Genomic DNA, 17,661 nt, shown 5'->3' with positions numbered 1-17,661 from the left:
CCCTGGTATATGTCGATATACCATGATATAATTTTTCATGAAGCACACACAAAAGACTTAAACCGGAAGCGATCTGATCTGTTTTACAGAAAACGGAAGTTAGATTGCGCATAACCCCTATTGTAATTGCTCAGTCAATTATTATTCTTCTCCTAAATGAATTGCATTTTTGAGGGCCTAAACATGCTCGAAAACGTATGAAACTTTGCACACGCGTCATGCATGTCACCCACTATTCACTGTTTTCCTAAGGCCACTGGGTGGTGGTGGCCTGGGGTGTGAGGGCCCTTTCATCGCTGCTTGCACCTTTAATTCTTAAGTTGTAATTAAATGGATAGTTCACCCCCCAAAAAACCTGTCATCATGTCTGTTTTGCTGCATAATGGCAACATTTTTCCATCAACATTTATCATCTAGATTTTTTTACACCAAACTGCAGAGCAGTGAGCGACAAGCATGGCAAACAGTTTTACCAGAACATTACAACAATGGCGAAATGCTATCAGGACAAATGTAGCCCATCATTGCAGACGATTGCTGGACATTGACAAGAAATGCTACATTTAATGAATGCAGACAAGCCAAGAAGTGCACAGTAGACACTGAATAGGACTAAACTATGTACATAGTAGTTTTTTTGCCTTTTGTTTCATAATAAACTTGATTTATGTAACCCTTTTGCTAATTTTTAAATGTTTACATAAACAGGACAGGTGAGAGGTACTATCTACACAATTTAAAATGTAAAATCTTAAATATCTTGGAAACAATAGCCAATTAGTTTTATTTGTTATGTTTGAATTCAACACATCAAATACATAATAAATAGCACATTTTATCTCTGAAGCAGACGTCCTTTAAAAAAATGTAGACCAATGTAATTCAGATATTAATATAATTTTACAGTCTTTTATGTTTTTCACATTCTACTTGAGTCTTTTAATGACATTATCCACATATTAGGATTTTTTTTTTCTTATATTACAGATGTACTACTAACCAACCAAACTTTTTCCATAAAGGATGGTGGAATAATTTACCATTCATTTAAAAACATTACAAATATCTCTAGCCAAAATAACTTCACAGCATTTTTTTTTTTAATATATATTAGAGTGTTTTGTTGGAATCAATTGTGGATTAATATAGCAAACACTGAAATGGTACATCATCCACGAAATAGAAATTAGCCCTGTGCCAACTGTGTCTCTCCTACTTTTTTGTAAAGGACAACCTGTCCCAAAATAAATGTTTAGCATTCAGGCCTAAACATTAGATCATTACTCTAAGAACAATGCCTCAACACAAATTACACATACACAGCTGATGGTTTTGTTCATCTGTGAAAGCATTGTGAAGAACGTCAGAAAGATGCAGCTGTTCTTTCTTTCTCTCACTTGTTCTCTCTGATTCCCTCTTTCTCTCTGCGTTTATAGAGCGTCATGAACAAATCTGAGGTCAAAGAACAGAAGCCAACCATTCTGATTTACTTTAAAACTGGTTTATTTTCTCATGCAAGTGGAGGTATATTCTTAAACAATAATGACAGTTTCAAGAAATAAAAACAGCTGTAATACAAAAAAAAAAAAGTGTGGTATTGATGTCCTAAAAACAAAATTGTTGACAAAGCAGCTTTTTGCTAAAAATGAAACAGCTGATGTTTATTATACAAAAAGGTAGACATTCAATATATAAAATGCAAATGTTGACCCAAATGAAGCCTAAACCTGAATGTTTGGAGTGTTTGTGTACATTAACCACAGTCTGGATGTTCCTCGTATAACAGAGATGTAAGATATCTCCTTCAATATTTCTTATTAGGGCACTTCATTGGAGTAGGTCAACATTCATGATAAAATACGAAATAATACAAATATTAGTGGCACTTCAGATTCAATAACAGGGTTGTAAATTGTGAGGATTCAGGCACAACAAGCCAAATAGAAAGATCTTCATTTCTGCCCCAAGGGTGTTATAAAAAAGCACTATATCCCTTCATTTACAGCTCTAATAGAAGGCAGGTGAGCGACAGCAGCTCTCCGTAAATTTTCAGCAGCCCTTTCCAGCAATAAATGTCAACTGGCACCCAAAGTAGCACCCTAGACGAAATGAGCAGAGAGGAAGAAGCTCGTGAGATGTACGGGCTGAGCTGCTAAAGGCACGATGGGATTACACAGCACTTCCTGAGCTGTCGATCAACTCAACACTATAAATGTCAGAGATCAATAACAGGCAACAATACAGGAAAAATGGCATGTTGTGGTAAGCATAGGCCATCAAACCTATAGGCCTTAGGGTCTCACATTAACACAGCACACAAATTGGGGGATCTGCGAGCCCTCATAATTGTATTACTGATCCGGTAAGGCAAAGACAGCACCTTCATAAGACCTCTGGTCACATTAGACTGAATTTACACTTTGGTGCGTGAAACATCCTCTGAGTGATTCCTTAAAATATGCTGGGGTTTAAGGCATTATAAGAAGGCAGATGTCGTTGGTGCCTGTAGTCCTTCAGACAAATTCACTACACTCTGCCTGATTTTAGATTACAACACCACAATTATGTCTTAAGTGATATGTATGTAAATTTGAGACACAAATACACAAGCACAAACAGTCTCATTCTCCCTCATTATCAGTCTGTGCACCTATTGCTAACTGTAGTGTAGAGATAGGAACAAAAAGTGGTAGCAACACACGATCACAAGACTAACTTACATTCCACCCTTCATAAAATCTCTCTCACACACACACATCCTCATGTAGTTATAACAGCACACATTTCTTGGTGTGCTTCTTGGCGTTGGGATAGAGAACGGCCCTGACTGCTTCGTTGAAGACCTCTCTGACTCCTTCCTGCAGAAGGGCTGAGCACTCCAGATATCGCACCGCACCTATGCTCCTGGCCAGAGTGCTGCCCTGCTGCGGAGTGGTCGGACTCATGCCCTGCTCCTTCAGCTTCTCCAGGGTCTCCTTGTCCCCCCGCAGGTCTCTCTTAGTGCCCACCAGCAGCACGGGCACGCCAGGACAGTGGTGGCACACCTCCGGGTGCCATTTATGTCTGACGTTGGCGTGAGAGGAAGGACTAGCCACAGAGAAACAGATGATGAACACGTGTGTTTGTGGGTAAGAGAGGGTTCGCAGGCGGTCATATTCCTCCTGACCGGCCGTGTCCCACAGGTTGAGGCTGACGGCGCGGCCGTCCACACAGGTCTGAGTGCTGTAGTTGTCGAACACCGTAGGAATGTACTCGTCTGGGAAGGCATTGGTGGTGTAGGAGATCAACAGGCAGGTCTTTCCCACTGCACCATCACCAACAACAACACACTTTATGGTTTGCATTTTGTTGCCTGGCACAGGGGTCCCTGAAAGAGAGAGAGAGAGAGAGATTTCATATCTCACTATACATGTACCAGACTTAGCAGATAACAGCTTAGACAGTATAACCGCACATAATGTTACTATACAGCAAGGACTACAAAATAGCTGTTTATCTGTAAAAAAAAAACTGACTTCATAACAGTTATTTTTCCAGGTTAGACCTCTGAAAGCAACAAAGACCCAAAACAAAGTAACAAATCTGCTCAGCTAGTACGTTAGCAGCTGATCTCATAAATAAAACCGGCCATTGTGGGATTTAGTACGGCAGCATCACATAACCGTTGTTAAAAATATATTTATTTAAAGTAAAACTCACTGTGTTTGGGTGGTCTGGAGAGCTGGATGAGTGTTTGCTTTGAGCTGCTCAAGTTTCCATCATCGCAGCGGCAAAGGCGCTTTGCTAACCGACTAGCGGATGAGCCTCACATTAATCAGTTATTAAACATAGACAAACAATTCCTGAAAATCGGTAACTACGCGTAACAACCGCTCAAAACCTGAAAAAAACATCGAAAGTCTCGAAATGCTTTCATATGAACACCATTTAATGTAATTAATACAAATTGTTCTATGTGTTTCGCAGTCCTTTTCTCTCACTGGCTCATTCTTCAACTAAGCGGAGACGACATAGCGGAACACGCCCATGTCGCAAAGCCTATGGGAAATGTAGTGTAGTTTCAGAGTAAAAACTACACATTTTTGAATTTATATTTATGTATAAATGATTATGATTAACAATCAAAATATTAATAAAATTAATATTAACACAAGTACGGTTGAATTATGGTATTACTTTACTAAAATGTACTAACTTTTATAATGGTTTTAACACATTGTACCTTCTAATTGTCTTTTTTATGACATTATCTACACATGTAGCTTACATGTAATTAAACCAAATGTCTCAATGTGAATTGCAGTCCTTTTCTCTTACTTGTTCATTCTTCAAATTACGGAGATGACATGTATATGTTGCAAATGCTAATGGGAAATGCGGTGCAGTTTTAGAGAAATAACTACAACATTATGCTATGCTTTGTCTTTCATTCCTGAAGGAAGCATGGATGTATCCTTAGCTGCCTTTGATATCCCACAATCCTGTGCTTTCCATTCTGTGACAGTTGAGCTAGAAAAATAAAGATGGCGTCCGAAAGTTGCGTTTGCTGCTCAGTTTGTGTATAAATGTACGATTTTAACCAACATATTTCAATTTTGATATCATTTCTATCGAGAAATTAATACTGTAATAATTAAATATCTGTTTAGTTCTCACCAAAGCTCGCGCTATATTGCTGTAGATCATAGGCTGCCTCAGAAGTCTGTCCGAAATCCATTTCGTGAGGTACCTTCATGTACAAACGCTGCCGTACAAGTCATTCTCTTATAAGACAGCGAGGCAGCAAAACGGCTACCTAGGTTTTCGGGAGCAGCCAGAGTCAACACATTGAATAATGCTACTCATTCCAACACTCTTCAGTGGGCCTTTAAAGAGATAGTTCACCCAAAAGCAAAAATTCTGTCATCATTTACACACTCTCAAGTTGTTTCAAACCTGTATGAATTTCTTTCTTCTGCTAAACACAAAAGAAGATATTTTGAAGAATGTCTGAAACCAAACAGTTGATGGACCTCATTGACTTCCATGGTATTTTTTTTTTGGTCATACTATGGAAGTATGAAAAAAACTTCCATGTGGTCCATCAACTGTTATATTACCCATATTTTTCAAGATATCTACTTTTGTGTTCAACAGATGAACGAAATTCATACAGGTTTGAAACAACTTGAGGGTGAGTAAATGATGACAGAATTTTCGCTTTTGGGTGAACTATCCCTTTAAGTAGCCTACTAAGTAACATTAATTAACCACATGTACTTACTGGGGTTTGGTTTAGGGTTAGTTGTCTGTAATTATTCATAATTTACTGTAATTATTTGGCTTATAAGTACATGTTGCCTAACATGTTGCCTAACATGATACTAAAACACTGTATAATAAAAAAAGTGTTACTTATATTAAACGAGTGAGCAGGGTTATCAGTAGGCTAGCTAGTCATAAATTTGTAGAGCAGCAGTTTATTGTCACAAAATATTTTAAATATTTGTGTTCATTAAAGCTGAGCAATGAAGCATGTTATAATTCCTGATAAACTCAGCTTGCCTGAAACTTATAAGGAAGCTGGTCGGCTGGAAGAACAGTTTTATGTAGGCTAGAAATCTTAAAAGTCACTTCTCAGAAATTAACCGGAGAGGATATCATGTCCCGTTTCGTAAAAATGCACACAGGACAGCTAAAATTACTATTAGTAAAAATGACTAAAACATCATCAATGTTTAATTTACTTGTCCAAATGCAAGGTGCGTCTTCCATTATAATTAGCTGTGGACGAGCTCGCCTGATGGGGGCGACAAATCACCGCCTCTTGTCACTCAAACTTCATTATCGACCAAAGGCAAAGAAGACTGATAAAAACTTCCCGTACAACAATGGCGACTTGGGCCAGGTTAGGCGCTAGTTGGCGGAGTACAGTCAGAAGTTTGTGGCCTCGCAGAGGTGTATGGTATAGTCGAGCTGTTGGAGCCGGTCTGCTGGGCTCTGTTGTAGCTGGCGGATTTATTCACTATAAGAATGAACCGAGATGGACACTGTGGCCACACATCGTGTACGCGGAGGACGCGAAGGTAAACAAACTTTACTAATCAGAGACGACTTTTAAAATAACCTCTTAACTTTTTAAAATGTCGTGTTGTCCGAGAAGTAAAACACATAACAGGCTCACAGTCATGTCGTCTGTTTGTTCGTAGAGTCACTATGATTTATACGGTCATCATCTGTTGAGGTTTAAGTATTAAAATGGGACTAACCGGTATTTACTATTATTTATCGGGTTTACCCGTGTTTTATTGCAGTTTTGTAAATTGTATATGGAGTCTCAGTACAAGCCTAATATGTCTCTTGTTGCAAATGTTTATGTATACATATTTTGGATAGTAACACTGTTGCTATCACGTTGTAGGTGGAGGTTTATCTGTATGGTGTCACACAGCAAACTGTTGCTACTATGTGTCAGCCAGGTTACATAATCTAAATGCTTTGTTAATGACTCATTATCTGATTAACATTTGGAAAATGTACAGAATTAATTTAAACATAGTAGGGGAGAGCGGGGTAAGTTGTCACACTCTTCGTAACTCCAAAAATAGAGGCTCTATCTCAAAAATCATATAGCCACTTTGTGTGACTTCTTCTATAGTAAACTTCCTGTTCACATGTGGTCAAGATCGCTCTAATCTGAGGTTAGAAAAATGTTCTTATTTTTTGGCTTAAAAAGTAAAAATAAAATGCACTTTAAATTTTATGCAATACAACTTTGTTAGGTATGAATGTTAAAAATTATTATTTTGCACAACATAGAGAAGACAATAACGTGTCTTTTGATACTTTAGCTGACGTGCTATGTTGAGCTTACCTTGAGATTTAGACGACATTAGCACACATGTCAGTTTGGGGCAAGTTGTCTCAATGAGAGTTGTACTGTCATTGAGACAGTACAAATAAACACATAGAACATGCTCAAAAAAGAGGTTCAACATGTTAAGTCAGTTATGTTCAGAGATTAAACATTAAGTTAAGCGAGTTATTTGCAGTATTCCATTCAGTTATCATGAATCTATGTGCAAGCCAGAGAAAGTTTGAGTTTAAAGTTCAAAATAAAGTGGTCTTGCCACTTAATGTGTTTTTGATTGAAATGTGTATTGTTTGGATTGAAATAATTGTTTTTCCAAATTCTCAAGGCATGATTGTTTATATTTCCAGTTCTGGTTTGAATATAAAATAATAATAACAATTTAGTAGTTGTGTTCTTATTTTTAGATAATCTAGTGTGACAATTTACCCGCCGATGGGGCAAATTGTCACAAGTGCACATTCTCTATTCAACAGTCTACAACTCCGAAATGAGATAAGATACGAAAATGTAATGAATACAACATATGTGCCCAAGACTTCCTTCTTTCATTTGGTATGACATTTATACCATTGTGATGTATGGTGCTCAATAAATGTTAGACAGTGTGAAAAGTGTGACAACTTACCCTGCTCTCCCCTACAATGTTAGAGCCACAATTTCATTACTGAAGTGAATTCTCATGTATTTAAGTGTATCATGTATTCATGTGTACTCATGTATCTCAATTCTCATGTGGTTAAGGAGAAAGTAATAATAAATCTTGAGTCCATATGTAAAGAAAATTAAATCATATTTTATCCCTCTGTGCAAATATGTCATAATAAATGTAGTTTTATTTGTATACTATATTATAGTATTTAATATATATTATCTATTTTATATATATATTTTTTTACAGTTTCATGTTTTTTTTTATTTTAATTTTCATTTATATCTTTTCTATTTTTTATTAAACTTACTTCAGTTAGTTGACAAGGCAACTTTGTTTCTATTTTTAAGATTTTTATCTAATATTTATATTTTATTTATATTTTTCTATTGCCGAAAACAATTGTAATAGTTTTAGTTTTAATTAACAATCACAACACTGCTCCCCTGTTGCCCCTGCTTTAAAAAGTCATAGAAATGCCACTTGCTCTTTTTGTTTAAAAACTTTCCAGTTAAACATTATTTTTAACATTATTCAATTTACTGAAAAGATAAGGGCTCATAATTTTTATGTCTTCATTCTAGAGGCCAGGTTAAGCTCTAGACAGAATGCAAGTGCACAGTTCATGAATGCAACATGTACTCTTTCTTTCCATTTTTGTATGTCTGTAAAGAAAGAGGAGATCACAAGACCACAAGTGTCCATGAGACGACAGCGGTTCAACCAGTTCGCTTCCATGATCTATGAAGAGGAGCCATACATGACACCCAGAGACTTCCTCCATTCAGTCTTGATGGAGAAGGTGGATCGTAAGTGACATGCCATCATATGCATGTGCGAACACTGAAAAAGAGACATGCGCTAGGAAGGCACTATTGCATATAAATTATGTGATATTGTGCGATCATATTCTGTTGGACTAAATAAAATATACAGTACAGTCCAAAAGTTTGGAACCACTAAGATTTTTAATGTTTTTAAAAGAAGTTTCGTCTGCTCACCAAGGCTACATTTATTTAATTAAAAATACAGTAAAAACAGTAATATTGTGAAATATTATTACAATTTAAAATAACTGTTTTCTATTTGAATATATTTCACAAAGTAATTTATTCCTGTGAATGACAACTGAATTTTCAGCATCATTACTCCAGTCTTCAGTGTCACATGATCCTTCAGAAATCATTCTAATATGCTGATCTGCTGCTCAAGAAACATTTAATGTGTACAACTGTACAAAATATTTGTGTACAATATTTTTTTTCAGGATTATTTGATGAATAGAAAGTTCAAAAGAACAGTGTTTATCTGAAATCTAATCTTTTGTAACATTATAAATGTCTTTACTGCCACTTTTGATTGATTTAATGCATCCTTGCTGAATAAAAGTATTCATTTCTTTAATTTCTTTTCAAAAAAATAAAAATTCTTACTGACCCCAAACTTTTGAACGGTACTGTATAATGCTACAGAAGCTTTGTATTTCAGATAAATGCTGTTCTTTTGAACTTTCTATTCATCAAGGAATCCTGAAAAAAAAAAAAAAAAGTACACAACTGTTTTCAACATTGAAAATAATCATAAATGTTTCTTGAGCAGCAAATCAGCATATTAGAATGATTTCTGAAGGATCATGTGACACTGAAGACTGGAGTAACGATGCTGAAAATTCAGCTTTGCATCACAGGAATAAATTACTTTGTCAAATATATTTAAATAGTACACAGTTATTTTAAATTGTACTAATATTTCACAATATTACTGTTTTTTTACTGTATTTTTAATTAAATAAATGTAGCCTTGGTGAGCAGACGAAACTTCTTTTAAAAACATTAAAAATCTTAGTGGTTCCAAACTTTTGGACTGTACTGTAGCTTTATTGCACTTTACTTCATGATGACAGTTTTCACCTTTATGAAAAGTGCATACTTTAAAATTTCTGTTTAAAGGTAAACTCTTATCAAAAAACACCAAGACCCCAAATTGCTGACACATGCAGCCTTCCCCTCTCTCTCACTTGCACTCTCATTTATTTGAACATGTTTCTGGTTTGAGTGTACATCCGAGTGAAAATGCTGTTTATCTGGAAGTAATCACCTCTGCATGTTAGGCCTTGTATTCATAAACTAAGCATAATGTACTCCAGGATCTCTCCAAACACCACTACAGACCTCAAAGCTATTTTCCCCTGTTGATTTTCACTATGCTGCAAAATAATGTTACAACAATCTTTGATCTTCCTCTTATAGACAAACTAAAGAAAAAGGTGCTGACCAAAGCAGTAAGTGCATTTTGTTAATTCACATGAATGTTGCTTAGAACACAAATAGACTAGCTCTAAACAAATGCCGTTATTATATGATTCATTTGTGATGTCTGATTGTGCTGGAAGTCTCACCGACACAATTAAAGCTTTGCCTTATTATCTGATTGGTCCACTCACAGGATGTGGACGATATGGTATGGGTGGCTTCCAGGGCTGAGGCAGGAAATCTCATGTTCAGAGGAATCGGAGACAAAGGTATATGTTAAGCGAACACATGCCTTACATAGTCTACCTGTCTCAGTAATGGGTCTGTGTGCCAACTTCCTCCCATTGTGGAAATGTCATAATTAAAATGTAATTTTGAATATGCTGTTTCTGTTTATATAATGGAGTGTTTTAATTAACAACATTAACATTGAATCTCCTTGTCTGAACTATTATTTTCAGGGCTGATCTCATACACAGAGTACCTGTTTCTCCTCACTATTCTTACAAGTAAGTATTTCCAACCCTTTTTACATCATTTCATGAACCGTTTTCAGCTACATCAGTGCCCATCCCAGGAACCAAATATTTTGTGACATTCCTGAAGTCTGATTCTTTGACACTGTATCAAAATATGTCCGCACCATCCTGCACTGCTGCTAAATTCACAGCATCATGGCAAAATTAACTTTAGCTGAGTTTGCAGCCTCTGTGAAATAATAATACAAACACAATAATTAGACAATGCATCATTGTCCTTGCTGGTTTCATGCAGCATTAAACATACAGCATGACCATATAGTCCAACTTAGGAACAAGTTCATTTGATAGATTTAATGACTTGCTTTCTCACAAGTAAAAACAAATCTTAAGGAGACAAAATCATTAAGTGGAATCAAAGCCAGAATATTTCCTTTTGATTCTCATTCCTAGTCTCAAAAGTCACAGAAGATGGGTATAGAAAGACAATTTGATCACTGTTTTAATCACTTTTTCTGGTTCTGCACCAGAATTTATTGGGCCTCATTCACTAACCATATATTATATTATATTATATTATATTATATTATATTATATGGTTAGTGAATGAGGCCCAATAAATTCTGGTGCAGAACCAGAAAAAGTGATTAAACAGTGATTAAATTGTCATATATATATATATAACAAAGAGACAGAGACAGTAAAAGAGTAAGAAAATTATAGCTTGAACTGCGAGGTTCCTCTGCATACAGATGCAGATTTGCGTATGTACAGCTGACTAATCATAGGTCTGTGATCTGGGTCTGTATAAATGTTGTTTATTGCGTTTGAACTTGTTTTGATGTTGCCACATTTAGCATTGCTTGAGGATCTTACTGCATGTGCTCTCAGGTGAGAGCGTCATGTTTGCTGAGTGTGACAAAAGGAAAGGGTGTGCAGAAAGCCCTTATATGGACATGATTTGGGTTATATTTGATTTGTTTTATAAAAATTACTTGCCTCAGGCATTCGGTCGCTGATTTAGAATACTCTAAATTTCTTAACGTTAGAACAAGGTTAAGAACAAATTTATGTGCATACGTACTTGTGAATTAGGCAGAAATTTTTCGCGAGAAGTTCTCCTGTGCGTATAAATACAAATAAAACACAATTATTAGTGAATAAGACCCATTATTCTTTAACTTGAATACAATCAGAATATTGTCTAAAAATCGAACAATCTAAGTTTAGGTGAGTTTGCAGTTGGTCTGTACTTGACTAGATGCACATTTTGTGAACAAAAAGTCTGTTCAGTACCAGCAGTTTCATTCCAGTTGTTCAAGTTTAGAGCCCTATGTTTGTTTTTGATATAAAGTTTTGCTAATTTGCTGGCAAAGCCAAAAATACTGTGTTGTAAGTGCTTGCTGTGAAACTATACTGGAGCATACTGTATTTACCAAAACATCACAATTATATCACAATTGTATTTGTGATATTGACTGACACTGGGACAGCTGCATTATATTTGTTAGTCTTTTTAGTCTCCTTGTAGCAATTTGTTTTGTATGTCTGGTGTGGGGGAGGGGGGGGTCTCTTTTGCTGGTCACAGATTATTCCAGAAAGCCGCTATCCATTGCTTTACTCAGTTAAACCGAATTGTGATTCCAGAACCTCAAACAGGATTTCATATTGCTTTCAAAATGCTTGATATTGATGGCAATGAGCATGTGGACAAGAAGGAATTTCAGAAGGTATGGCATGTCTTTTCACACATGATTTATTTGACACTATGTTTTCTCATACTCAAATTGAAAAGTGTAAATGTTGTTTAAAACCTTTTTATTTTTTTTATTTTTTTTTTTTTTTTTGTAAATGCATTTATTTATAAGAAGATATGCAGAACTAAGAAAGTTGTGGACTTAGATTTATACATTATGGAATGTAAGTAGTGTGGTCAGTAGGGTCTTTCTGCTTTGTGTTTCTGTTAATGCTGGCATGAGATGAGACCGATGTGCACCAGGTATGTGGGAATGGTTGATGCATGATTGGTGCATGGTAGGAGCATCAGAAAAATACATACATTAATTGAATTTCGTTTGATTTTTAAGTGTTCAGTCTATCCACTTGGATTAGTGTGCCATGTGGACGTGCATAAGGTTAGATTCACAAAAGCTCAAAAAGCTATTTGAATAGGCTCATCATTTTTCAGAGCATATCTACATCCCACCACCCCTTAACACACAAAAACATGCATAAACACTAGAGAATATTTGAGTGAATAAGTTAATCAGTTATTTGAATGTGCATGACTTTTTACCAGCAGTCTACTAACTTTGCTCTCTTTTTTTGAAGCTGAAGAAAGTTATTCGACCGAGGAAAGAGCTGCTGAGGGAGGGTGGAACAGAGGTGGGTACATGTTTAAGTTCAGCAACTTTGCATGTTATTGTTATTGATTTAGAATTTGTTATTCTTATATTCCGTTTAGAAACACTTCCTAGTTGTTCAATATCAAAGTTCCGTTGTATTGAATATCTTTGTAAAAACATTTGTTACATTTACAGACAATTTTTTACATTTCTCTACAGTTTTTAGACAGTGATTATGAGGTCAACACTACACTACAGGTTTTCTTCTTTGGGAAAAATGGCAAGAAAAGACTCCACTACAAAGATTTTTGCAGGTAAAGCAGCAGTCTTTTATGCTCACAGAGGCTGCATTTATTTGATTAAAAATACAGTAAAAACAGTAATATTTAAAATATTATTACAATTTAAAATAACTTTTCCTAATTTACTATATTTTAAATTTTAATTTATTCCCGTGATGGCAAAGTTGAATTTTCAGCATCATTACTCTAATCTTCAGTGTCACATGATCCTTCAGAAATCAGTCTAATATGCTGATTTGGTGATTAAGAAACAAACATTAATTATTATCAATTTTAAACGGTTCATATTTTTGTAAAAACTGTTCTATATTTTTTTCAGGATTATTTAATGAATAGAACGTTCAAAAGAACAGCATTTATTTAAAATAGAATTCTTTTGTAATATTCATAAATGCCTTTACTGTCATTTTTGTTCAATTTAATTAAATTGTTCAATTTAAACATCTGTTTAAAAGTTTGAAACAAACATTGTTCAAAGTCTCCCTAAGTAATAAGACAATCCTGTGTTTGTTTAGCCTTGAGAGATGTATTGCAAGGATTTTGTTTCGGTTTTTTGTAGGTTTATGGAAGATCTGCAGGCAGAGGTGCAAGAAGTTGAGTTCCTGAGGTTTTCTAAAGGGATGAAGACCATGAGGCGGGAGGACTTTGCTGAATGGCTGCTTCACTACACGAATGAAGAGGACAATGAGGCATACTGGGACAACATGAGGAAGAGGATCCCCACTGGACAGGTAACATGTTTTAAACTGTAATACTGATCGTCCTGAATATTATTAATATAAAGCCTTGGCCATAGATTATTGTGCAGAATGGTCATATGCATATGCCAATAATTGCAAAAAGCATCATTGACCCCAAAACAAAAAAAAACTTTATCACCATCTAAATTTCACTGTGTTTTGGCCATGGCACAAAAGGACCAACTAATATCATTTCACTAATCATATCATCAGCACATGGGGAAAGTGTGAACGAGTACTAGTCAGGTGAAATCACTCTATCATTCTGATTGGATTATAAGAGCAGACTAATTGCTATAAAAGAAGGGAAGACGTGCTTCCAATCATTGTTTTTGTGTTAGCAATGGTTACCTCCAAAGTAAGATGTGCAGCCACCATCAATTTGCATCAAAATAGCCTCACATTAGGGGTGGGCGATATGGCAAAATCTTTTTATTCAAGAAAATCACGATTCACGGTTTTATTGTTTGTTTGTTTTTTTCTTTCTTTTTTTGTTTTTTTTCTCCATGTTGGTATTTTGCAAGTGACTGAGCAGTACAGCCAAACTAATTTCCCTATTTTAAAATGTAGCCTTACAAGGCAACAAAATATAAAAGAAAAAAAGAATGACCAGCCATTTAGGCCCAAGTAGGGGTGGGTAAAGATGAAAATTTGATTATTTTATCTTTGTTATTAAAAATAAGAACAATTATTAAAAATATTTATTAAAAATAAGAACAAAAGAACTTGAATAAACAAATATAAAAATAAAACACTACATAGACATCACTGTATAAATTACATATACACTGATTATTAAAACTAATGAAGTTATTCAGCGAAGAGCAGTAAGTGATTTTCTCTTTGTCTTTTGTTGTTTGATTAACATTTAATGACAAGCAGCAGCAGGTTTATTAGGCTGCTGTCACTTTAAAAAACCTCATCTGGTTTTCTCCCAACTGTGTACTTTCTCTTAAGATATATCTGAATGTTTTTACGTAAACCTTGTGTGTATTTGACATTTTAAGTGCAATAAGACACAAAAGATAACTTAGTCTAGTACTCACACGCTGTTTAAAAAGCTTTAAGTGTGCGCGCACTTTGGGTGTATGCGCTCAGAAAAGCTTGTCAGAACAACCTGCAAATAAAATGTTTAACCCACAAGGCTTTAAAACGCATGCAAATAATTAACCTTTGTGATTATGAATAACTGCAATGTCACGTGAGCGTAACCCTACCTCTGCGTTAACGTGATGTGAATGTATGTCGCGTCGGGACGGAGGCACCAGAACTGCAACTGATAGAATGCACTGTAGCACAATACTATGATATTTCTTCAAAAGCAGATCATGGAGACATTTTAATTGTTCACTATCAAAAATTGTGATATTGCACACCCCTAAGTTACATGCAACAACATTGTTGCAAAGAACATTGCACCTGAAAGAAACATTTACCGGATCATCAAGAACTTCAAGGAGAAAGGTTCAACTGCCGTAAAGAAGGCTTTAGGACGTTCCTGAGTGTCCAGTAATATTTGCTTAGTATTTGCAGCAGGTAGGTGTTAGTGCATCTGCACGCAGATTGAGGCCAAGACTATTGGACAATGGCCTGGTATCAAGAAGGGCAGCAATGAAGCTGTCCATAGAAGAAAAGGTAAACACTACCATGATTCCTGTGTTGTGCCAACAATGAAGCATCCTGAGACCATCCATGAGTGGGGTTCTCATCCAAGGGAGTGGGCTCTCTCACAATTCTCCCCTAAAACACTGCCATGAATAAAGAATGGTACCAAAACATTCTGCAAGGGTACAAATTAAAATTACTTGTTAAAAACCGACCTCACATCATTATTTTTTAGTCTTGAGATGATTGGATTCTAGATGTGGTAGAGCTGCCAAATCATTCTTGAGGACATGGCATTTACAGTCCACCTAGAGTTGGATAAATGACATTTAGAGCAGTGGCTCTCAACCAGGGGGCCTCAACAAACTTTCAAGGGGGCTGCAGGATTACTTGGGAGTATTTAAAATATTTATTGTTAATATATTGTTATCATCAAACTCTAATAGTGTGAATATTGTGTTGGACAATGGGGGGGCCTTTGAGTCAAAAAGTTTTAACTACTGATTTAGAGGACTCTGGAACCTGTTGAAACTGCCATTTATGATAAAACCATCAACTAGCTGAAGTATCTTGTGAAAAAACATGGCGATTATTAATGTTATTTATAACATAAGAAGCATTATTTGACAATAAAAGACCTTGTGCATTTGTAAAACAGTGTCTGTTTTTTTTGTATTTGTCAGAGCATCACCTTTGATGAATTTAAAGCATTCTGTCTCTTTACCAACAATCTGGAGGACTTCGCATTCTCAGTAAAAATGATTAGTGATGCCAACAAGCCAATAGGAATGGGTAAGACTGATCTGGATGCCAATAGTTTTAACTTTTAAATAATACATAATATCAAAACATTTTTCTACATTTTCCAGGTCAAAGTTGTGTTGAATGTCATTGAAATGCATAGCAATATCCCTCATTCTGTTGCTCCATAGCTCAGTTTAAGCGAGCGGTGAAGATAGCGACAGGTCACGACCTTTCAGAGAACGTTTTGGACACTGTTTTTAAGATCTTTGACCTGGACGGGGACAACTGTCTGAGTCATAAAGAGTTCCTCGGTGTGATGAAAGACAGAGTACTTCGTGGACTCAGGGTGAGAATCCATTTAGCCCTTTAATTGATAATTAATTATTAATTTGCATAATTTAATTTATTTTACTTACAGTGTTGTGCTATTAATCATTTCATAAAAATCATTAGTGTTAAAAGAATTATTGGTAGTAAATTCTGACATAAATGCTAATGTCTATGCTGACAATAATACACATGATGGACATTAATCTGAACGGCAACTATCGCTCAATTTTGTGACAGTAGTTAATCTTTGTGATTGTGTGTAAGTGGCTCAGCGCAGAAACCAGTAGACTGACTTTAGTTTGCACCTGTGTTGCATAGGTTAAGCCCCAGTATGGTATTTCTGGTTATTGGAAATGTGTGAAAAGAGAGACACTGCAAGGAGCTCAAGAGGCACTCCGTGAATCCGGCAGCCCTGTCTGACAGAGGAAGAGGTCTGCATTTGAGTATGTGGCTGGCCGGATGTGGTAATATTTACAGTTCCGTATACTTCTGAGGAGGAAATGGTACATAATTCATTAATTAATTACAAGCACCAGAGCTTGTCAGTTGTACTGTCAGTTAAATCGTAATCTTTTACTTTACATGTTTACATGGGTCCAAAGAATACTGCTTGTACAGTGATATTGCCGTTGGCCCAAAACATATTGAATACTTATAAATTAAAATTATAAACAATCTTTTATATATAAATTCGTTTCATGGTTGGCTTGTTTTCTGTTTTTGTTTTCATTTAGAAATCTGTGATGTGCTCTTAGGCCTTAAATTTGTGAAATGGCCTGTGTACTCCAACAAAATTACACTGTCAGTTCATGATTTTTCTTATGTGGATAGATAACTGTTTAATAGTAAACATGTTTAATTATATGTAGCATTTATTTTTACTTGGGATGTGGTGTTGTTTACATATAACCTCTATGTAAATCTTTTGTGTTATAGAAGATTATAACACATTATCCTGTGGATAATCTGCATCCAATGCAGATTTTGATTTATGCAATTATCACCCCGAAACTCTAGTCTAGAGGACTCTTGTACCGGATTTAGTTGCTTTTGGGATTGTTTTGTGACTGAACAAATGAGCACTTTCATCTTAGGTACGCTCATTGTAAAACCTTTTTTACAAAGAGTTTTGTCCTTTTTGAGTTTCATTTGTGAAATTGAAATAAGGCTGTGAAATACAGTTTTCTTCCTTTAAATTTAAAGACTCCATGTACTGTAAGTGTCCGTGTGGTATCTGTGATGACAATCTGTTTAACTGTTTAATCTGTGGGTTTTTTTCACTGTTGTTTTTGGTTTTTGTAATGTGTTTTTTTATTTCTAGGGCACAATAAAATTTTCAATCTTATAAAAATATACTACCAT

At 35.5% G+C, this 17,661-nt stretch overlaps 2 protein-coding genes across 3 annotated transcripts; one reads left to right on the top strand and one right to left on the bottom strand.

The window, feature by feature from the left end:
• Positions 1–1,485: 1,485 nt before the first annotated feature.
• rhogc (ras homolog gene family, member Gc) lies at positions 1,486–4,032 on the bottom strand. Its single transcript, XM_048187004.1, has 2 exons — positions 3,700–4,032; positions 1,486–3,367 (listed from the first exon to the last, which is right to left on the bottom strand). Exon 2 carries the CDS (start codon positions 3,342–3,344, stop codon positions 2,769–2,771), a length of 576 nt encoding a protein of 191 aa, XP_048042961.1. The 5' UTR covers positions 3,345–3,367; positions 3,700–4,032; the 3' UTR covers positions 1,486–2,768.
• Positions 4,033–5,790: 1,758 nt separating this feature from the next.
• On the top strand, positions 5,791–17,644 carry micu2 (mitochondrial calcium uptake 2). Of its 2 annotated transcripts, XM_048187002.1 has the most exons (13): positions 5,791–6,065; positions 8,176–8,311; positions 9,752–9,783; positions 9,948–10,023; positions 10,216–10,263; positions 11,881–11,963; positions 12,565–12,618; positions 12,798–12,892; positions 13,440–13,611; positions 15,154–15,255; positions 15,909–16,017; positions 16,158–16,315; positions 16,618–17,644. In XM_048187002.1, exons 1-13 carry the CDS (start codon positions 5,871–5,873, stop codon positions 16,717–16,719), a joined length of 1,362 nt encoding a protein of 453 aa, XP_048042959.1. In that variant the 5' UTR covers positions 5,791–5,870; the 3' UTR covers positions 16,720–17,644. The 2 variants fall into 2 exon arrangements, with proteins under 2 accessions (XP_048042959.1, XP_048042960.1); XM_048187003.1 differs by lacking the exon at positions 15,154–15,255 and having other exon boundaries at positions 5,795–6,065.
• The last annotated feature ends 17 nt before the right edge of the window (positions 17,645–17,661 follow it).

This window comes from Megalobrama amblycephala, linkage group LG4, assembly GCF_018812025.1.
Source record: "Megalobrama amblycephala isolate DHTTF-2021 linkage group LG4, ASM1881202v1, whole genome shotgun sequence".
Classification (NCBI taxonomy): Eukaryota; Metazoa; Chordata; class Actinopteri; order Cypriniformes; family Xenocyprididae; genus Megalobrama; species Megalobrama amblycephala.
Note: the sequence above shows the minus strand (reverse complement) of the source record. Positions and strands in the feature narration are given on the sequence as shown.